General features: G+C 32.3%; 1 protein-coding gene across 1 annotated transcript in view; it reads right to left on the reverse strand.

Moving 5' to 3' along the window:
• Positions 1-18,689, reverse strand: part of prom (prominin) — a 614,595-nt gene that overhangs the window by 167,307 nt on the left and 428,599 nt on the right. The window contains exons 17-19 of the mRNA XM_072540698.1: positions 10,402-10,449; positions 10,235-10,327; positions 1,382-1,420 (exon numbers count right to left, since the gene is read on the reverse strand). Coding sequence (XP_072396799.1) covers positions 1,382-1,420; positions 10,235-10,327; positions 10,402-10,449 — 180 coding nt within the window. The remainder of the gene's footprint in view (positions 1-1,381; positions 1,421-10,234; positions 10,328-10,401; positions 10,450-18,689) is intronic.

Consider the following 18,689-nt stretch of genomic DNA (forward strand, 5'->3'; position numbering starts at 1 on the left):
TATATATATATATATATATATATATATATATATATATATATATATTCTTAAATTTACTATTTCATTGTGGGTAATATTATATTCAACAGCGATGCCAAATTTCTGATGCTAAAATGATTGATAATGAAAGTGGGATATACATTTTCATGTATATAATGGCAGCGAGTAAACGGTAAAACCCTGAACTAAATATATATAATATTTTCACTGTACCATCATTTTAGACTCAAACATTTTCTGGAATAAACTTGTATAACTCAGTAAGGGATAAAAAGAGAAAGCGGATATTTTAAAATATCAACACGGTATCAACACTCTAATCAATGAGATGGTTAAAATTCTTATAACAAGTACAGGAAAAAAGTTATTAAGGTCTTGTAAAGTAGCGTCGATATACAGATGCTACTTTGCAAGTCGATGCTAAATTGATGGTAAAAGCATAATGTATCGATGCGAAAATGATAGTATGATGTATATATATATATATATATATATATATATATATATATATATATATATATATATATATATATATATATATATATTATGGAGACGTGTCATATTTTGAAACAACCTAATGCATTAAATAAGAGAACTGATATCAGCAACTTAAGCCAAATTTACCAAGCACTAATACTACAAAATTGATTCTTCCGTATTCTACTTTTAATTATTGGTTTCTTCTTCAACTTCTTTTATTATATCATAACATTTATGTTGACATCTATAAAACTTTTCCTTCAATCTCACCAGCTGATTGTCATTTCTGACAGTCGAGCTTTCAAATACTTCATTTTCATGATATGATCATAACAGTCAAGAACCCTAGCCGTGCCGTTGTTAATATAACAATTCAAAATTCACAATTATATTTTTTGATAGATTTAATCAATCAATGTTTTCAAAAGTGAAATTTAAAACAAATTAGTTAAATTGGGAATCTTCCGGCGTTCTGTGTTTCTGTGTTTTTGCTGATATATTTAGTATATTAATTTTTGATGTTTCTTTGCAATAACAACATTTTAATGCTACAGATCTTTTAAAGGTAAGATCATTTACTTAATTGTTTTTTCATATTAGATGTATCGCTAATAACACTCTTTTAGATGAACTGATGATGCTTATTAAACAATGGGCGAAACGTCTTCAATAAATAGATAAAGTAGCACAACTCTTGTCTTTTTTATCTCCAAATTGACCGAAAACATCCCATTCACTTACGAGTGCACATTTATGTATATATATATATATATATATATATATATATATATATATATATATATATATATATATATATATAAATTTAAATGGAAACTTTCTAATCACCCTAATAATATTTAGTTTGGTTGTTACCGTATCTAAATAAAAAAAGTAAACTTACCTCGGAGGAGAAGGTATTCTACCTCGAGAATTCGATTGTCTGTAAAATAAAAAAAAAATAATTTTCACATAAAATTTATAATAGCACAAGTAAACGCACACACATACACACACTTATATACACACACACTTCTTCTTTTTCTTCTTGTAGTGCCTATCCGTTTCGGATGTTGGCAACCATCATGACAATCTGTATTTTGCAAACTGGGTGTCTGAAAAGCTTTGTGGTTGTTGTGTTGAACCACGTACGCAGATTTTTCAGCCAGAAAATTCTTCGCCTTTCTGGTCCACGTTTTCGTTCTACTTTTCCTTGAAAAATTAATTGCAGCAACCCGTACCTTTCGCTGTTCCTCATGTGACCGAGATATTCAATTTTGCCTGTTTTTATTGTGGTTAACAACTTTTTTCCTTTTTGCATCCTTAATAAAACGTTCTGGTAAGTAACGTGGTCAGTATAGGATATCTTTAGGATTCTATAATAAAGCCACATTTCGAAGGCCTTAATTTTCTTACAGATAGCGTGTGTGAGATTTCACGACTCAACTCCCTACAATGGTATAGGAAAGATTGTAGTAAGATAATTTTTATGGTTACTCATAAGTCGAAGCATTTGAATAGCTTAGCCGTTTTTGAAATACAGATCTTGCTTTCTCTATTCTAGATTTTATTTCTAGGAAATGATTCCAATTTTCATTGATGTTCGTACCATGGTAGGCGTATGTTTTTAGTCTTTCTATTTATTGACCATTCTCACTGATTCTTTCAATTTGCTGTTCCTCCTTAGAGATCATCATACATTTTGGTTTTTTAATGTTCAGTGAAAGTCCATATCTCTGACTTACTTCTTCGATTCTACTCATTAATTCCTGGAGGCTTCATAACTGTCAGCAAATACCACCGTGTCATCCGCGTATCTGATGTTAGTGATACATTATCCGTTAATTCGAATTCCGGCTTTAACATCTTCTACTGCTTCTTGAAAGATTTGCTCAGAGTACATATTAAACAGATAGGGTGATAGTGACACACAACACAACACCCGAAGACATACAAATCCGACGAGGAGTGAGACAGGGTTGCGTCTTATCACCGCTACTCTTTAATTTGTATTCGGAGTCTATATTCAGAGAAGCATTAGACGAGGTCCAAGGCGGAATTAAGATTAACGGAATCAGCACAGACAACATCAGATATGCTGATGATACCGTCTTAATAGCAAGCAACGCACAAGAACTACAAAATATAATAAATGCGGTAGTTCACCACAGCGAAATGTTCGGTTTACATCTAAACGTTTCCAAAACTAAAACTTTAGTATTTTCAAAGACACCAATAAACGTACAGGTGTATGTTGAGGGTCAAATAATAGAACAGGTAAATTTCATAAAATATTTGGGAACAAATATCAATAGTCAGTGTAATCCAAAAAAAGAAATCCTATCAAGAATCGAACAAGCAAGGAAAACATTTATGAGCATGAAAACATTTTTTACCAGATCAGACCTTAGTCTATAGCTTAGAATCCGAATGATCAGATGTTACGTTTTTTCTGTCTTACTGTATGGCTGTGAAAGTTGAACAATGGACTCTGAAATAGAAAAAAGAATAGATGCCTTTGAGATGTATATATACAGACGAATGTTGAGGATTCCATGGATACAAAGAGTTACTAATGTTGAGGTACTTCGTCGCATGTGTAAACAAAAAGAATTACTAAGAATAATCAAAGAGAGGAAAATCCAATACTTGGGTCATGTGTTGAGAGGCGAAAGATATGAATTACTTCAAGTTATACTGGAAGGAAAAGTACAGGGCAAAAGATCAGTAGGAAGACGCCAGAACTCGTGTCTGAAAGACCTGAGGAGATGGTTCGACCGCTCATCCGCAGAGATCTTTCGCGCAGCAGTTTCTAAAACTACAATTGCCATTTGGATCGCCAACCTTCGAAAGGAGACGGCGCAATGAGAAAAAGAAGGGTAATAATATACATCCCTGTTGGACCCCACGTTTGATTTTTATATCATCGGATTCTCCTGCCTCTGTACGGATAGACGATGTTTGATTTCAGCTAAGATTGCTTATAATTCTTAGATCACAGGTATTTATTCCAATATTTATTAATATCTTCCTCAGCTCTACATCGTTGAAATAGCAGTTGCATACTAGAGAAGGCCTCTCTCGTACCCACTGCGTTCAGAAAACGAAATTGTGTACGTCTGATTTTTTCTTCGCATAGACTATATATTCTTTAATGTATGATTTTTTGAAATAACTTTAAAATGTGGCTCATTAAGCTGATGGTCCGAAAATCATACCAGGATGCGGATTTTGTTTTCTTTGGTAGAACAATAAATGTTGACTTCAGCCATGATCTTGGTATTACTCCGTTTAAATATATGTCATTAAATATTTTTGTTAGTCGTTAAGTACCGTCGGTGTTAAATAACTTTATAAGTGTAGCATAATCATTGTCAGGTCCAGAAGATTTGTCATCTTTTAGTTGTGATATTTTTTTTCCAACTTCATCTGATGTGATTGGTAAGTGGTCAGGACGGAGATTGTTCGGACCTATTATCATCAAAGAGTTCTTGTATGTATTTGGCCCATATGCATATTTCTTGATTTTTATCTGTGATGACGTTCCCCTGTTGATCTTGCAGTTTGCTAGCTATGAATTTTTGAAGACCAGCTGCTTGTTTTATCTTTTTATGCATATTAAATTTATCTTGTTTTTGTTACAACAACTGTGTTTCTTTAGACTGTGTTTTTAAACAATTTTCTATGGCCTTTCGTATTTCGATTTTTATTTGTCTCCGAATATTTTTGTACATTCTTTTATTATTTTTGATTTTCCTCTTTCTTCCATAAGTTGCAGTATATTGTTGCAGTATATATATATATATATATATATATATATATATATATATATATATATATATATATATTCGGTGAAAAGGAGATAATGCTGGGAGATACCCTTTTATCCCTGAGGAAGCAAAATAAAACTCGCGTGCTTCGTTAGATGTGCTTTTTAATTAATGATCTAAGCTTTCGTTAATGATTATTGACATCATCAGAGTAAACTACAAACAAATAAGAGAAACAAACAATGAACTGGTGGACACTAAGTATAAAAATAATAAAACACTTACTTAAATTATAGCAAAAAACCCATTGACTTGGGTGGAAACCAAAGAAAGTATTATCTGTGTATATACTTGACAAATTTTTCGATACATAATGAGAAGTATTCATAGTTCACAATGTATTTTTATTAAATTAAGATCGATCTATTTAAATAAAAACCTAACCACAAATAAACGGAATGTTACACGTTGTTTAAAACAATCTAAAAGTAATTTACAATTTACGGCGGTGTCACTAAACTTGTTTGAAATAGCGGGATAATTTGAAATGTAAAAATGACTAATATTATCTAAAATGTTAACAACAAATACTAAAGAAACATTAAAATTACAGAATGACAAAAACACAATCAAGTAAATAAAATAATTAAAATTGTAAAATTAAAATCATTCGATGTAGTTCTTTGTTTACAAACATTCCTTTAATTCTCATAACGTCGATAGTTGAACAACATTTTAATCTAATTGAAGCCTTTTGCACTATTCCTAAGGATCAATTTGTTAATATTATTACATACTTTTATAACAATACTTTTTTCTGTTTTAAAAACAAATTCTACAAACAAAACATAGGTTTACCGATGGGTGGGGCTACTTCTCCCATTATGGCTGAAATTGTGATGAACAAATTATTGTACTTTGTTATTAACCAGGTGAATTTCACAATTCCATTTATTTATCTGTATGTTGATGACTTAATTATGACTGTTCCACATGACAACGTACAATACACACTTAATATCTTTAACTCATTCAATTCACACTTAAAATTCACAGTGGAGGAGGAGTCTAACTCCTCGGTCCCTTTCTTAGATACTTTAGTTGTTAGAACTGACAGTAATTTGATTTGCCTTGATTGGTATCGTAAAAACACTAATTCCGGGAGATTTATTTCATACAATTAATATCATCCCGAAAAACAGAAAATTAATGTTGTTCTAGCAATGAAAAATGGAATTACTAAGATTTGCCATCCGAAATTTGTTAACAAAAACATTAAAATTTTATTTGATATATTCTTTTCTAACCAATATCCAAAAAAACTGCTTAACTAATTGTTATTCTCGAATCCTATTGTAAACAATGATGCAAATCACAATGTTACTCTAGTTGATACTCCTGCGAGATATGGTAAACTACCTTTTATACAAAATCTATCTAGATCACTCATTAGTTTATTTGGTGAATTTAATATAAAAATATCTACTTATAACCAAAAAACGCTTATCTTGTTGTACACCAGATTAAAGAATACTACTCCTACCTTACAACGTTCTAACGTAATATATGGCATCCCATGTGAATGTGGCTTAGTTTATATTGGTCAGACTGGCCAAAGATTAAGCAAAAGATTGGCCCTTCATAAAAGTGATTGCAAACTCAAAGTCTTAGTATTCACGTTAATAGCAAAGACCACAGAGTCCTCTATAAGTCCTCTATACAACGAAAAATCTTGTGAGATGTGTTACATATACAATGCGAAAAATGCAATCAATCACAAGAAGGATGTAGATAATTTAAGTTCCATCTACACCTTCCTGCTTAAACAAAATATTTCAGGAATTAAAAAAATTGTCGCCCAGATATATGAGTGATATAGGTTAGATTTTTTAACTATTTTAATTTTCCAATTTTAATTATTTTATTTACTTGATTGTGTTTTTGTCATTCTGTAATTTTAATGTTACTTTAGTATTTGTTGTTAACATTTTAGATAATATTTGTCATTTTTACATTTCAAATTATCCCGCTAGTTCAAACAAGTTTAGTGACACCGCCGTAAATTGTTAATTACTTTTAGATTGTTTTAAACAACGTGTAACATTTCATTTATTTGTGGTTAGGTTTTTATGTAAATAGATCGATCTTAATTTAATAAAAATACATTGTGAACTATGGATACTTCTCATCATGTATCGAAAAATTTGTTAAGTATATAAACAGATAATACTTTCTTTGTTTTCCATCCAAGTCACTGAGTTTTTTGCTATAATTTGAGTAAGTGTTTTATTATTTTTGTACTTAGTGTTCACCTGTTCATTGTTTGTTTTTCTTATTTGTTTGTAGTTTACTCTGATGATGTCAATAATCATTAACGAAAGCTTAGATCATTAATTAAAAACCACATCTAACGAAGCACCCGAGTTTTATTTTGCTTCCTCAGGGATAAAAGGGTATATCCCAGCATTATGTCCTTTTCACTGAATATTACTAGTACCCGTTATAATCTTTTTATATATATAAATGTTTTGGATGGGTTGGAGTCAATTTTGACTCCAACCCATCCAAAACATTATTTATATATTTTTTCCAAACGAGTCACAAGTACTTATTTTTTCTTACTCTTATCTGTATATATATATATATATATATATATATATATATATATATATATATATATATAAATGCAAAATGGGAACATGCCACAGAAATTAAGGCGAGAATAGAACGAGCTAGAGCAGCATTTAGCAATATGAAAAAGCTCCTCATAAGCAGGGATTTGTCTCTTCCCCTAAAACTACGTCTAGTTAAATGCTACATTTTTCCGATCTTACTGTATGGTGGTGTCTCACGAGAAAACTAGAAGCATTCGAAATATGGGTGTACCGACGCATTCTTCGTATATCCTGGACCGAACATGTCACCAACACAGAGGTAATCCAAAGAATCGGAAAGGAGAAAGAAATCGTGAATACAATTAAACAAAAAAAGCTTGAATATCTAGGCCACATATTGAGACACGATAAGTACCGTCTACTGCAATTGATTGTCCAGGGAAAAATAGACAGTAAGCGAGGGCCAGGCAGGAGAAGACACTCGTGGCTCCAAAATCTGAGGAAGTGGTTCGGGCTCACATCGGTCGAACTATTCAGAAGCGCCGCAAATAAGATCAGAATTGCCATGTTAATAGCCAACGTTCGCAACGGACAGGGCACTTGAAGAAGAAGATGTATACATATATACATACATGTATATACACATTTATAATTAATATTATCCTATTCCAGTACTGAATATGCACTTTTACTAATATGTTGTACTTTTTAAAATTTATGGTGATAATTTTTAGGTTTTTGTAATTCCTTATTATCGTCGTCGTCATATCTTATACTCTGTTAACAAAACTAATATACGTAACATTACTATCTAGCTTTTCAGTGTACTTATAAGCAGCTTATACAAAAGTATCACGCAAAAGTTATATTCTGAGGTAATTTAATGACTACTCAGACTCGGCAACTTAAGTTTAGAAGCTAATGAATATATATTTCTGTAGATTTTCCGTATTCACATTAGTTTATTTACGATGTTAGTTTAAAATCCACTTATTTTGTTCAAGAAGATTCAGTGAGTACTAAGTACGGTTAAAATAGAAGTAAATTATGAATAGTGGATACATTAGCGAGACTTTAACTATAATAAACCAAAAAGAAAAAGTATATATGGCATTTTACAAAGAACGAGGGCATATATAGCATAGATCTTTGGTAGTTACTTGACTTAAATGTTACATTAAAAGATTTATGAAAAATATTAGAATTAAAAAAAATAAATAATTAAACAATGAAGTGAACAGTTCAAATACAGTTTTAAATATAGCCTTAATAGCCTGATCAGGCTGAAAATACAATAAAATACTGTTCCCATAACAGAACGTTTGGTACAAGTAGCCTTACATTGAAATTATAAATATACATATTACAATATATTATACAATCATATTATATACATACATTTTTTCTGTAGAGGTCGATAAAACTGCTTGTAGATGATAGGTTTAGATGCAGAACATCATCTTTTATAGTAATTTGTGTTGTTGAACTGTTGCTCGAAAACCATATACGGCATTTTGTACTGAGGCAGCTTTTGTCCAAACCTCATTTACTAATTTGCCGGTTAATTTTCCTTGTAGGATTCTTTTTAACAAATGAATTGCAAGCATTTGTAGTAAAGTGATTTCAGTGACTTAAAAAATGAACGATCCAATGATTGTAAAAACTGTGTGGGGTGGCTCGGCGATTACAATAAATTGATCTGATTTTCGACTGCGTACCCTAAGCTATTTTTCTAACTCTAGCTCTTTTAGGTGCAAAACCAGCTTTCTGCAACTTTGGGACATGTTTCTTTATTTTATTCATTTTTTTCGCTAAGAACACTACTTGCTCGTAATACACTTTTTTAAATTGTTACATTTCATTCCCTTCTTAATGTAGGTGCTGGCACTTCAAAATTGCTCGTAGCCGCATTGACCCTCATTTTTCTATTTCTTACGGCCTGTATGGCTGATTCGAGTTGATTTTCAGTCATGAACTCCCAATCTGGCAATTTGCTTTTCTTTCATACTTCGTTTTCATGGCCGAAAATAAATTTATCTATTAAAAATATCCTTATATAAGTAAGTAAAAAGCTAGGCCATTTCTTCCTTATATTTCGCGAGCCAACTAACCCGAATTTTCAGGGTAAGATGGTATACTTAATTTCCGCGTGTTGGGAACGTTTAAAAGAAATAGCAATTATGCATACATAACGAAGATAACCTACAAAGGCAGCACCACAACTTTAATATCACAGCAAACAAACTTAATATGAGAATATCAGTAGAAAAAACTAAATGTATAGTGATCAGTAAAGAGCCGCGTAGATGCAAACTAGAAATAGACGGCAAAATTGTAGAACAAGTAATGAAATTCAATTACCTAGGACTAGATCACTAGTGACAGGGATATAAGAACAGAGACAACAAGGCAAGCATCAAAAGCGGCAAGAGTAAGTGGTTGCCTCCAAGAAACCATATGAAGAAACAAATATCAAACCACGGAAAGCAAAATGAAAGTATACAAGACAACAGTAAGACCAATCCTAACATATGCAGCGGAGACAAGGACCGATACAAGAAAGACGAAACAACAAATCAACAATATCTAAAAGAAAGTATTAAGATCAATAGTGGGCACATCATTAAGAGACAGACAAACCAACAGAAGTATACGCGAACAATGCAAAACTCAAAATATTGACAGGTGGATAAAAACAAGAAAAAAAAAACTGGAACGAACATGTAAACCGAATGGGACCAGATAGGTTAGCGAACATCTGTAAAAATAACAAGCCGTATGGCAAAAGACCCGTTGGAAGGCCGCCAAAAAGGTGGAAAATAATGTACAGTCAACAACGACTGAAACAGAATAAGAGGCAGACAAACAGGAGTAATCCTAGTCGCGCGAAGAGGAAGAAGAAGAAAAAGCATACATAACCTCAACCGTATACACAACATGCCACGAAAACGCGACTTCAATAAAATACTGACAAAAGTAAATGCACAATAGTTTTCACGATTACCGCAAAAAGTTTTAAGAAGATGTACATAAGAATTTCTAAATAACTTGGCTTTCAACGTTAGAAAATTCACGGAAACAGCAGAGTCTTGCTAATACCATACGAGCGCAATAAATAACGCAATGCAACTGACGCCAAATAGGATAGCTCTGATATATTTGACTGAGTCATCTCTCCCGGACTTACCCTATATACACGCACATATACTCGTTTATTTTGATTACATAAATCTAACAAAACTAAATTAATTGTTTTTCCAATTATCAAAAACCTTTTACAATAACCTTTAAAATAAGCTGACATTTAATTAAGATTTAATTGAATGCAGTTTTTAATTAAATTAAAGTTTAACGTTTAAATAAAGCACTGACCTAGGCGGAGAAGGGCTAGTCCGTGTTGAAATCGTAGGCCTTTCCCTGAACGCAGGTGGCGAAGTTTCAACTAATTGTATTTCGGGTGGAGTTCTGAAAGTACATTACACAGTTATATGTGACACAACTTTCCGGGAAACTGATTTTCTAACTGGATTTTCACTTACCCTGAAGCCGGAGAAGCCCAGGCGCTCTCTTCATCAAGTAGACCGTTACTGGAAAAGAATTCATATATCTATTTTAATTGTTCATTACAGGTGATTGGTAGAAGAGAATATACCTGTTTATTTAACCCCCTATACCTGATTAGTTCATGTGATTCGATAGTAAATAACAAATAATTCTTAGAAAAAAGGACATTAAATTTTTAATCCACAGATTTTTAAATTATTGATCCACAGATTAAACTTTAAAACTTTAAAATTTGTCTCTTATGCATTAGTTTGTGGTTAGTAAAATATCGTATATTGTATACAGATTTTTTTGTCTTTTACTATTTGCCGTAAAAACTAGTGCACAATGCACTAATTACACAATAACTAAACTAATTCAACACAGCTGACAGTGGGGATTATGAATAAAAATGAGAATTTAATTTCTACTTCAAATGTCGTAGTAAATGCTCCAAGTGGTACGAATAAAAAACAGAAGTAGATCCCCGGCTTGAGTAGGTACTCTTATATACAGTTTGTTGTGAGAATCTTCTCATTTTTGATAGCAATAAAAATATCCTTATGCTCTTTAGGATGAGAATTTACTCCATTAATTTGGAGTCTAATAGTTGCCAGACTTCAGTTTCATCGTGGCAAAGCTATGGCTAAGTATATGTTTAATTTGCATTCAAAAAATATTATAAACTAAGAAGAAGTACGTGTGATGGTGACTTTAAAGTATTATATCGATTTAATAAAGAAAACGTTAAGTAGCTTTCAAATAACTTTTAGAGTGAAGAATTAGAAGAAACAAGAGGTGGAGCTATATGTAACTCGTATAAAATGAAAATAATTTTAGATATGTACGTGATACCGGGGTTTCAAACAGGACTATAAGAAGATATTGGTGTTCATCAAACTACTGTGTCCAAAGTTGTGACGCGAGTTGCTGACCAGATAATAGAAAAATGCGCACGTTGGATAACATTATGTCCTCACACTCCGGCGGATGTAATAGAAGCTAAAGATAGGTGGCAAACAAGTACACGTTTCCATGCGTCGTAGATATGATCGATTGCATCCACATCAAAATAAAAAGACCACCTGTTCATGGTGATATATATATAAAAATTAAAAATGATATCACAGTATCAACGTTCAAGCCACTTACAATGCAGATGAGTGGTTTACAAACGTAGACGCATTGTGGCCAGAATCTGTCTATGATTCACGGATAGAGAGCAACTTACAAATTTGTAACATTGCTATAAAGGAGTTTAAGGAGGTCAAATGCAAGAATTTTAGGAGATGAAGGTTATGGTGTAGTACCGTGGTTAACGGTGCCTTTAGAAATCCAAACACTCCTGTAGAGATTGTTTATAACAAATTATTTACAAAGAAGCGTGTAATAATTAAAATATGTTTTGGACAACTAAAACAACGATTTTAATGCTTCAATTTAAAGTTCGGGTGTTGATAGAACATGTTCCAAACTTGTTATATGTTGTTTTATATTACACACTGTAGCTAAATATTTAAATGGTGGACTCGCGATCCAATGAAGCCATCAATACAAGGTATTCCGGATCCGTGTCCAGTAAAAGATGAAATTAGATAAAGTGAGCAACGAAGGCGATCTGAATTAGCAGAAATCGTTCCTGTTCTAACTTTTGGTAAGTAAAAGTCGAAATACAAAACAAAATATTTAAAATTTGTATCGATAACATTTTTCTTACAACATGTTTTATTTATGCAACAGTTAAAAAAATATTTAAGTATTACGTATTAACGTAAGTTTTTCCGTTTTTACTATCAACAGTAATATCATTATTATTTGAAGTAGATTATTCCCTTTTAATCAGGATTTAGCTTCCTCTTTAGTATTTGCTCCTTCATTTCCAAAACTCTGAGTTGTTTTAACAAAACTAGTCTTTGTAGTTCGGTACTTGAAAGTCGTTTGGTAACGTTTGTCTCGTATTTATCAAGAGGACTAATTTTAATAGGTTTGAGGAAACAGGTCTAAGGATTAAGGCTTCATGACTACTGTCTTGTCTTTGGTCTGTTTGTTCTCTACCGACAGACAATGCTCCTAAAATGAAATTGTAAGCGATCCTTATCAATCCTTAGCCGATCATATACCTATATGGCCGATGATTAAAAACATAACCTTACTTTAGTATAATGTAAGACTACTCATATCCTTTTGGTGTTGTCCTTTTTTGACAAACTTTCAAAGGTAACTAGAGGTTAATGAACATACGAAATTTTTATTTATAAATATTACATTACCAGATATTTTTGAGAGTACTGGATTTGTACCACCTTCCATGATTTTCAACAAAATCTTTTCCGATCCTTCAGAACAATTTTCTTATTTCAGTCTTTTTCTTGTGTCTCGATTTCGTGTTATTAATTTTTTTGTAGAGTCGATTTGCTGTTATTTGTGAACCGGAATTAAGCTCCCATTGTTTTTTCATGGCTTCAAGTGCTTTTGATTTTGATAGTTGGACAGCTGGTGTTTGTGACTTAAACAAAAGTATAGGAAAATCACGCAACATAATGCACAAATCCTATTTGGGATTCGCAACCTTTATTTCTTTCGTCTTCACTGCTTTTACTTTCACTCATGGTAGCAACAAGACCACAAGATGAATAATTCCTTAAATAAAAGATAATGCAAGATTATGCCGAACGCTGTTAAACAGGCTCTGACAAGTTTAAAAACAAAATAGAGAGTATCTATTCGTATGTACCTACTCTGAGCAGAAACTCATTACATCAAAATATATTTGTTCATATGAAATCGAGTACAAACTTATACTTTATGCTCATACTCATGAGAACATACTCCGTTTTTATTCATACCACCCAATATGTCACGTCTTCTTATAAAAACAATTACGAAAAATGTAAGTTTATTTAACCCTGTGTTGTTTTAATGGGATATAAGAGACACATGCAAAACAAAGAAATTTTTTAAAAAAAGCAATATGCTTCTGACCTATTTTGAGCAGTAGCTGTTAATTCAACATAATTCTACCAAGTGGTAGTATTGCTAAAAAATATGTTGAAAATGCACACCCCATTACACCGCTGACGTCAGTCATTTGGTTAAGTTTGTAAAGGTGAGTTGTTAATAATCCTGGATAATATTTTACAACAATAAAGTAGTTTAATATTATTTAATATTCAGATATTGTTATAAATAAAGGTAATATGGCCATTTAATAAAGTTCCTACTGTTTTTAAGATAAAATTATAGAAATTTTGATAGTATCATAGTAATACGCATTTAGTGCCAAAATTATCAAACACATAGAGTTTGTAAATCGTGTTTAGCTTGTCTCAAAATATATCGTCTTGGTGTTCCACTCGTTAAAGTCAATTAGTGTTAATGTTGCAATTGTCATCTATGGAATAGCCCTATTTTAAACATCCATTTTATCCCAAAAAAATGTTTTATTGCTTAAGTTAATCACTAAAGAAGTCATATAATAAAAATAAAAGCATTAATAATAAATATATTAAAAATTAAATATTATTCCATGTCTAATTCTGTTTCACTGTCAGAGTCTTCATTTGGCTCAATTATAATGGGTTGTATATTATAACTTTTCATAGACAGATAGGACTGTTTAACTTGTACAATATGTTGATCTGATTTTTTTTAGCTTTCTACGGACCTATTATATATAAAAGTTTTAAATAACTGTATGCCAGTGGCACTCAGGATAGAAGAACTATTTTCCGCCCTCAGCTTTACTTTGACTTGATGCCACATATGCTCAATAGGGTTAAATACACAATGGTACGAAGGCAGACGTACCACGTACGAACACTGTAGGTCCCGTTTGCATTTCAAAGTTATTATATACGAGGTGTGTTATAATACCCAGAATTTTTAAATTTCACGAGTTTGGAGAGTCCAATCGTCAAAATTGTTTTTATTATAATAGTGAAACTTGACACAAGGAAGGAATGAGACACTACATTTATCTCTTAAAATCGGATATACCTAAACAGTGCCATATGTTGGTTACTGGCTCATAACTTAAGTTAAGTCTCTCATTGCTGTGCCACCGAAACGGCGACAATGATTAGCCGAATGTTGTTGTTAGTACATGTGCAGAAGTTACGCCAAAATTAATTCTTATTCTTGTGATATCGTTGTATTTTGTAGCAAGGTTAAGTAAAAATTCGGGTGGATTGCTCAGGTATTGTGACCTTAGGTATGTTTTAAATTATCTGTTTAATTATCTGATAAATTAGAAGTTTAACAGTCATTTTAGGTTAGCTTAGTTGATGAAATGCTATATGTGGAGACATGAGACAGTTGCTTTAAGGAGAGATGAGACATCTTATGTCTCCCTAAATAGCGTTTTATAAAAGAATATGTCTTAACATTCTGGTTAAACACTTGATTCACTGGAATACTAGTATTTTTAAATGATTATTGCCCATTTGCAAAAGTTTTCATTCAAATTTAATTAATAGTTTTAAATGTCATTTGATGATTAAAGTGTTTGTTAAGTAGTCGTTAATTTTTAACGAAAACTGATGCAATGGACATAAACCTGCTAAACCGATTGAAATGATAATATTGTTTTAGATATAATACGCTCCGTTTTTGGATTAGAAAACGAAGGGGAGCAAAGTTACGCGCAACTGCAAGAAAATGTGATATCGATAAGCAAACGCTTAACAGATATGTGCAAAAAAGAAAGTTTTATGCCTCTGACGACAACTGTACTTATTCACCTGATTTTAAAACTGAGTGAGTCGTTACCCATGAAGAACAGGCTCTTTTATCAAATTATCTAGTCCGTGCTTCGCAAATGCACCATGGTGTAACAATCTCATGTGTACGTCAACTTTCAGTTTATGTGATAAATATCCTAAAATATGGAATATATAATCCATTGCTGTCAATGATTGGTATCGCGGTTTTAGACATCGCCACCCTGAGTTACCGCTGAGGACTCATAATTAACCAGTTTGTCACGATATACGAGTTTCAACCGTACAAATGTTACTACGTTTTTAATTATTTAGAATCGGTACTAAATCGCGAAAAGTTTGAACCCCATGAGATCTGGAGCATTTATGAGACAGGACTTACAACTGTACATAAAACTTCCAAAGTTCTGGCAGCGAGGAGTATTAAACAAGTTGGAAACGTCACATCTGCTGAACGGGGCACATTAGTAACTGCATGTTATAAGTGCTGGAGGGAGATTCATTCCACCATTTTTCATCTTTCCAAGAATAAATTTTAAAGACAATATGTTTAGGGGTGGTTTTCCAGAAAGTGCTGGCTCATCCTAGTGATGTATGTATTTTAAAAACTTTGTTGTTTTCCTAGACCACTTCATAAAACGTACTGGTTCCCGTAAAAAAAATTTATAATTCTCAGTGAGCATCATGGATGCTTTCAAATTTAGGTCAAACCTTAAACATTTACAACATTTCTGCGTTAGCTAGTCAAGCGTTTGAATTAGCTTTTACACCCAAGAATATTGTATCTAGTTTTCCAATCGTGATGAGTTTACTGAAATTGATTTTATGTCTAACGCAGGGACCGATCAACCACTGGAAACATTAACTACAATTCTAGAAGATGCGTTATGTTCTGCTCACCAAAACGGCGTGCAAAAAGAAATTTCGAACTATGTGAACATTCTAGAGTGTAATGCCCCAACGTCAAAAGCCCACGTACAAGAGAACAATGCTAATATAAAACAATAATTTGGTAGTCCAGAAATTTTGCGATTGCTTCTAAAGGCAGGTCTACGAAAGCGTATTACAAAGTGAAAACTTGGTTTTTCAAGGATTCTTACCCACACGCTAGAAAACGTCGCTATAGAGGCTGAAGCAAATGTTCCAAAGATAAAAAGTTGTTCTCCCTAGTCTCACCTACATGCTGTTAAAGGATATAAACATTTGCAGCTATATTCATTGTTTACCTTATCCGTGGAAGCCGCTAAGGTTCGACGGTTTTTATAAGCTCATCAATTTTCATTAATTTAAAAAAATGGATCAAAGAATTTGTATTAAATTTTGCGTAAAAAATAAAATAAGGTTTAACAAAGTATGCGAAATGTTAACAAAGGCCTGTGGTAAATATGATATGAAAAACCACTGTTTACGAGTAGTATAAGCGTTTCCACGATGGCCGTGAAGACGTTGAAGATTATGCATGCCAAAGCATATCAAGAACCAATGAAAAGGTAAAAAAGTGACAGAAATCATTATGAATGACCACCGAATCATAATCAGAGTATGTTAATTTAATTCTAAGTCAGGCGACAGTCATTACTCAAGGATTTTCAAGGTTACACGAATATGAAAATGACGACAGTCCTCAAGAAAAAACTACCTAGTGACCACAGTAGACCTCATCTCCTGGAGTTTTATGTTATTTTCATTCAAAATTCGTCGAAAGTCATTACCTCCTCGTAGGTTTTTGAGGTCCCGGAATAAGAATATTATGATGGCGATGGTACTCAAGCTACCTGGTGAAATGTAAATCTCGTCTTCTTCCTGAAGTTTTATGTTACGATATTTTTACTCGAAATCAGTCAAAAGTTACTACTCGGGGATTTTTGGGGATTTTGATCACGAATATTACAACGGCAATGGTTTCCAAGGTATCTGGTCTCCAGGATGACCTCGTCTTCTGGAGTTTTATATTAATTTCATTATAAATTAGGTCATTACTCGGGGGGTATAAGTCTCTGAACACGAATATTTCGTTGATAAATGACATTCAACAAGTTGCTAGCACTGATTAAGCACTAGATGATAATAATTTCCTATGCAAAAGCTTATAAGGATCCTATAATCCATAATACTCATCTTATAATATGGAAAAACCATTAGATATAGCTAGCTTAGTTGGTACAAATGATGAAGAAATAGAATTTTTATAAAAATACTTATACGGTATACCGAATATTATAGGTATAACGTAAAACAATAATAATGAAGATTTACTATTTAAGAATAATAATATTACTAAAAGCAATATTCGTTAAATAAAACAAAACATACAACAATTTTGATCACACATCTGTATAAATAAATATAAGTGAAGTACAGTAATAAGGAACGTACATGTGTCAAATGTGCACGTGTGAACGCACATAATAATATGTCACATATAAAATCGCGGAGGTTAGGCTATTAAGACAAACAAAATTTTGCTGCTTTATTTGTTTAAAATTTTGTTAAGTTTTACTTTACTTTTTAAGATTACTAAAACATTTTAAAATCAAATTTTGAGGTTATAATGACCAATAATTGTAGCGCTTGTTCCCAAGATCTTGGTAATGATGAAAAGCAAAATAATAGCATGTGACAGTTGCCGTTCAAGTACACACATTGCAGAAAAATGCTCTGGCTTGTCCACATCCGAGATTTGCCAAGCTGGTAGAAGAAATCACCAATCTCAAAGAAAAGATTACATTAATGGAAAATAGCAATTCACAGACAACATCCAATTCCGTTTTTTATGAAGTACAACAACGTATAGATAGAGCTCACAATTTAATAATTTATAAAATTAACTAATTAATTAATATAACTCTAATGTATTAGCTGATCGCTTTAGTTATGACAAATCTCAGGTGTGTGAGGTCTTTCGTTTACTTGGCCTACAGCAGGAGGAATCCACTATATTAGATGTTATCCGAGTTGACAAAGTATCCAGTTACAATTAAGCTAAATCAGTCAAAGTTATATGTAATGATAACACGGTGAAATTGGCTCTTAAGTATAGTAACTAATAAGCTTCGAAATACTATTTATAGAATCTCAAAGGATCAAACTAAGGAACAAGACGCATACAATGCAGATAAAAAGAAAACAGAGGAAAGAAAATCTACTGACGATAAAGATTTATGCATTAGATATTACAGTGGTGGTTTGTGAAGGTAAACTACAAAAAAACTAGTATCCTTCCCATTCACATTTTTTTATCAAAATGTTGGAGGCGTTAGTATGAAGATTTCCGAGATCCTGAAAAGTATTTCCTACTGCTTGTACAATATAATTATTTAAGTGGAGAGTAACTTGAAAAACAACATAATTGATTGTGAAATTGCAGCTAAAAAGGAACTAGAGGAAAGAAAATCTGTTGACGATGAAAATGTATGCATTAGATACCGCAGTGGTGTTCCTACAGTTTGTGAAATTAAACAAAAAAAAACTAGTATCCTTCCCATTAACAGCTTTTTATCAAAATGTTGGAGGTATTCGTACAAAGATTTTCGAGATGCTGAAAAGTAGTTTCTGCTGCTTGTACA

The sequence above is a fragment of the Diabrotica undecimpunctata genome, chromosome 8 (assembly GCF_040954645.1).
Source record: "Diabrotica undecimpunctata isolate CICGRU chromosome 8, icDiaUnde3, whole genome shotgun sequence".
Taxonomy (NCBI): Eukaryota; Metazoa; Arthropoda; class Insecta; order Coleoptera; family Chrysomelidae; genus Diabrotica; species Diabrotica undecimpunctata.